Source organism: Apaloderma vittatum, unplaced genomic scaffold, assembly GCF_000703405.1.
Source record: "Apaloderma vittatum isolate BGI_N311 unplaced genomic scaffold, ASM70340v1 scaffold14658, whole genome shotgun sequence".
Taxonomy (NCBI): domain Eukaryota; kingdom Metazoa; phylum Chordata; class Aves; order Trogoniformes; family Trogonidae; genus Apaloderma; species Apaloderma vittatum.
The window spans coordinates 9217-14083 of NW_009729205.1; the positions used below are offsets into that span (position 1 = coordinate 9217).

A 4867-nucleotide genomic window follows, 5' to 3' on the forward strand; every position below is an offset into this window, starting at 1 on the left:
TAGTATTTAGTTCCAGAACCTGCCATAAGCTGAGTTCTCACATGTTTTGTGTTGGTGAGCAAAAGACAAATACCTCGGGTGATCAGAAGGGGCGTGCAATGCCGGCTCTCGCTAATCCTCCAAATTTGAGGAGCAAAACCGAGGTTGAAATGGCCAAATTGTGCTTCAGCGTATTTCCACATTGACAATATCCGGCATCGCTGACAGAAGATGGAACTAGAGGGACACTTTTTTGGATAAGCTTGAGCAGATGGGCTTAGTATTAAGACAGTTGCCAAGAGGATTCTTTTGTCTCATCGTTAATGCTGAGTAGGTTCTCAAGCTGGACGTGGCGCTGAGTGTCTGCAGGCATTGCCCAGTGCTCTGCTCAGACAGATTTGCTGCTGGGTCCGAGCAGAGTGAGCTTGATGCGTGGCCTCAGAATCCTCCCTGTGTTTTAGTCACATTTACACTGCTTTGCGTGTTTATGTCTTTTTTTTTCCCCCCACATACAAATCAATAAATGTCTTCTTCTCAGCCTCCAAGTGCTACCGTAGCATCAGTAACGTGGAGCACTTGAATTCCTGCACAGCTGGAGGTGTGTTTGTGTGTCTGTATATCCATCTAAGGTACTGCCCAGCTGACGTGTGCAGACAAAAGCATTGTGAGATACTGAATCCTACTGATAAATCTTGAGGTTTTTATAAAAATCTTTTTTTTTTCCATTGCGTGGTGTTTCTGAGAACTGTCTTGTGTCTAAATACTCAGCCAGTAATGCTACAGCTTTCATTTTAGGTTGGTTGTATTTAAAGAATGCCCGAATTTTCACTTCTTTTAAATAGACTGAAAAAATAATAGGCGTTTTTGTAGTTTCTATACGAAGAGAATTGTATTTTATGTACTACTAGGTGTTTGTTTTTCTTCTAAAGTGCTTCATCATCTGTCATTCCTTGAAGCAGAGGCAGTGATAAACTCCCTGTCCATGTTCATGGGAGTCAAGAACGTTTTTGGTTCTCTGGGGATTGATGCCATATTAGCAGGACGATGTATTGATTTGGGTGACTGCCGATGTGTGATGCGCGACAGAAATGAGAAATTGGAGCTTTCTGAATGTGGAGTAAATCGTGCTGCTGCCGAGGTATGAACGATTTAAGGGACGAGCGATCAATCAGATTCTCTGCTGGTAGCAGTGCTACATGCAATTTAATATATAGTAAAACAACGCTTCTTTTACAATCTAAATCAAATAGACAGCGTTCTGTGCTAAACTCAGATTATTGCAAAGAAGACTTGGCAGCGTTTTTGGCTTTAGCGTGCTTTACTTTCTACACTACTGAAGTGTGAAAGGACTGGAGAATAAATCTTACGAAGAACGATTGAAGGAGCTGGGGCTGTTGAGTTGGAAGAAGAGGAGGCTGAGGGGAGACCTCATCGCTCTCTGCATCTGCCTGACAGGACGTTGTAGAGAGGTCGGGGCTGGTCTCTTCTCACGGGTAATTAGTGACAGAACAAGAGGGAACGGCTTCAAACTGCAACAGGGGAGGGTTAGGCTGGATGTTAGGAAAATTTTTTTCCCAGCAATAGCAGTCAGCCCTTGGCACAGGCTGCCCAGGGAGGGGGTTGAGTCCCCACCCCTGGAGGTGTTTGAAGCTTGTTTAGATGTGGGGTTGGGGGAGATGGGTTAGGGGTGAGCTTTGTAGAGCAGGGTTAGTGGTTGGACTCGATCCCTGGGGTCTTTTCCAACCTGAATGATTCGATGATTCTATGATAATTTAGAAAGCTTGAGCTGACGTTGATTAATTCTGCCTTTCCCTTGTCAAGAGCCTCGGATTATTCTTTCTAGACTGCGTATTACTATTTCAGATTGGATGGTCTTTAAATAATTTTAACTTGTAAGTAGAGTTGTTTTGAGTCCCAAGTACCTGCTAATGGAGTTTATCATAGCCACAGGTAATTGGACTTTAATATCTGTAAAATATCCGCTAGAGACATGAATAGGCCTATTCTCTTCTGGCAGATGTTTTGCAGATATTGAGCTTATATCCAATTATTTGGGGTACTTTAGCAGTACATGGTAGCATTCGCGTGCAGATGACTCTGATAGTTTTTTTTCTCCTTCTCCATGTTTTGAAATGAATGGGATGATTCATTCTACTTTGAAAGAGAGAAATATTTTAATGAAAGCTTGAAGAGACTTCCTGAAATTCTTCTTACCTACTAACAGGTCCTGTCATTCAGCCTCAAAGTATTAGTTTAGCATTTCTGCAGCGTGAGTACCATAAGCAGTGGGAAGTTCTGCACAGTGTCCCCAAACAGCCCAGAGCTACAGATTTTCTGGGATATAAATCCTGGATTTCTGCTACGTGAGCACTGATATGAGCAGAGGGTTCAAAGCCAAACCGTGTATAGGCAGTTGGGCAGAACTAGCCAGTGTTCTAAAAAATAAAATAAAATAAAGAGTCCTTAGGGCTTGTTATTAAATATATTTTCTCGCACATAAAAAGGGTTTGTTTTTTTTTATTGCTGTAACTTATTTTAGAATTTATTTTGTCAGAAAGAAAAATAAAAGGTTTATTTATTGGGTATGAAACTTAACAGTTAAATTACCTCAAAATTGAAAAAATTACCTTAATTAATGAGTCTTGTAAATGGTACTAGAATCTGGAACTTGCCATTGGAGGGCAGGGTAGATTTGAGCTAGAATATCAGGAAAACTCAGCAATATCATGAAGAGTGAACCTTCACAACAAGGTATGTAATATTCTTTCTTTACTCTCTATATATTTTTTATTACTTGCTTTGACATCTCAAGATCAGCCAATGTATTGTTTCCTGTATTATTTTTTTTTCCCTCTGAAAGCCTAGAGTGAGACATGACAACCACAAAGTGGTGATAGACAAGGAGGCAAGTCAGCTGTCTGCCTTTTTTCCGAAGATGGGCTGGTGACCAGAAAAGACATCCTGACAACCTGATGAATTTCGGGTCTGCAGAATCTGCGCGTGTTCCTCACGCTTGGAAAAATGACCAAAGAACTTACTGCACTGAAAAAAGGATTTGAGCTTCCCCCAAATACTAACCCAAACACGTTCCTTTCAGATGTCATTGAAGTTTTGCCCTGAACACAATCATTAATGACCTCCATCCACGTACCATTGATCTTCCCGGCAAAGCACCTTTGAAGGCAAAGGAAGCAGATCTGTCAGTACTTAAAATTTAGCGTCCTGCAAAGAGTAGAAATAACTTGTCGGCAGCTCATGCCCCGATGCTCACCGTAATCTCCCTTCGGTCAGACATCTCCTTCGCCAGTGGGAGGAGGTACACCAAGAGGTGCATCGCAAAACGGGGCAAAAAGCCTTCTTTCAGGCAATATTTGGGAACGTGGCAGCAGCGGGGTGAGGTGCTAAGCAGCAATTTGCAAAAACAAAGTCCATGAGCTGGATTCCAGCTTTTACAGATACCCGCTGGAGAGCCAGAGGCTGGGGCCAGGCAGGATGAGACCGTTGCACGCACAACGCCGCGACGAGGAGGGGAGCTGCCCAGGTGTATCATCGAGGGTGCCAGAGCCAGAACTTGGTAGAAAAATATACCACGGAAAGTAATGAACAGAAAAAAGCGAAATTTAAAGTTATTGGCATAGTTTTTCAAGTTGAGCTTCACAACTCGAGTCTGTTAGTTCAGTAACTATGGCAGTCTCAGTTCTGTGGCTAAGTATTTGTCATTTCTTAAAATGTTCAGTACTTAGAAGTGCTTCAGTATTTTAGGTCATTTTGGAGGGAAAGAAACTTTTAAATGATGGTGCACTTCTACCTACCAAAGATACCACTGCTATCTTTATACTGTGGAAGAAGTGGAATGAGGTGAATTGAAGAAATGAGAGCGAGGGAGGGAGGATCTCATATAATTAGGCAGTCGTAGAAAATTGTATTTAAGCAGCAAAATACATTATTTCCTCAAGAGAACAAAACAATTCCAATCTCCTGGGTAAGTCTGTAATTTAACTCTTGAAATAATTCAATGCTATAGAACAATTCGAAACCAGTTCTAACACAGTCCTGGCTGTACTATAGGATACCTCAGCTAGAAATTGTTGTGCGAAAGCTCTTCTTACCTCTAAATATAACACCTCTTGGTCAACAAGCAACTATTTTGTGCTGTAAATTTTGTCTGAGACAACCCTATGTTGGGTAATAAGGGTTCTCTTATGCAATAAGTGAAAAACAAAGCTCAATCACATGTGGATTTTCGTGAGCAAACTTCAAAGCTGACGAGTTCTGACGACAAAAATGCGGATTTGAATGTTGTTGTACAACAGGAAGCATCGGTGTCATTGTGGAGTCGTGGTTAACGCTTGTTTGATTCCAGTCGCAGCAGTCAGCTTGGCTCCTTTGCAGACCTCTCATGTTTTAGACTCTTAACGTAGAATAAATGATGATAGTAGCTGTGAGATTCTTTTGATGGCATTGTCCAGGCAGAGGAAGGAAGCTAAATCTTAGGGGAAGTTATTCGTCTAAATCATGTTCAGATATCCCTTTGTCGATTCTCCGCTTGGTGAAGTGAGAGAGAAAGCACGAGGGGGAAACAAATAAGTGAGCAGTGATGGAAACTCTTTGTTGATGTGAATTCAACCTGTTTCTTCAGGAATTTTGAATAAGTCAAAAGCATTATCATGTTGCACATTGTAGAGCTTTTTCTCCCTTAACTTATTTAAAACATACAAGCTTTTTTTTTTTTTTTTTCTCTTTGGTTGATGTCGTCAGCTAGACCTAGTGAATTTTGGGGTAAATGGAAGAACTTATTTCACAAAAATTAAAAAAAAAATCTATTCTTTCATGAGCTTTGCTGTCAGTGTCAGCGACTTTGAAAGCAGAGTGGGTTCCATCTCGAATT

General features: G+C 41.2%; 1 protein-coding gene across 1 annotated transcript in view; it reads left to right on the plus strand.

Moving 5' to 3' along the window:
- Positions 1–908: 908 nt before the first annotated feature.
- The window catches only part of LOC104277663 (gamma-aminobutyric acid receptor subunit beta-2-like), a gene marked incomplete at its 5' end in the record, with an annotated part of 28187 nt that continues 24228 nt past the window's right edge, over positions 909–4867 (plus strand). Inside the window, one exon of the mRNA XM_009874367.1 lies at positions 909–1117. Coding sequence (XP_009872669.1) covers positions 909–1117 — 209 coding nt within the window. The remainder of the gene's footprint in view (positions 1118–4867) is intronic.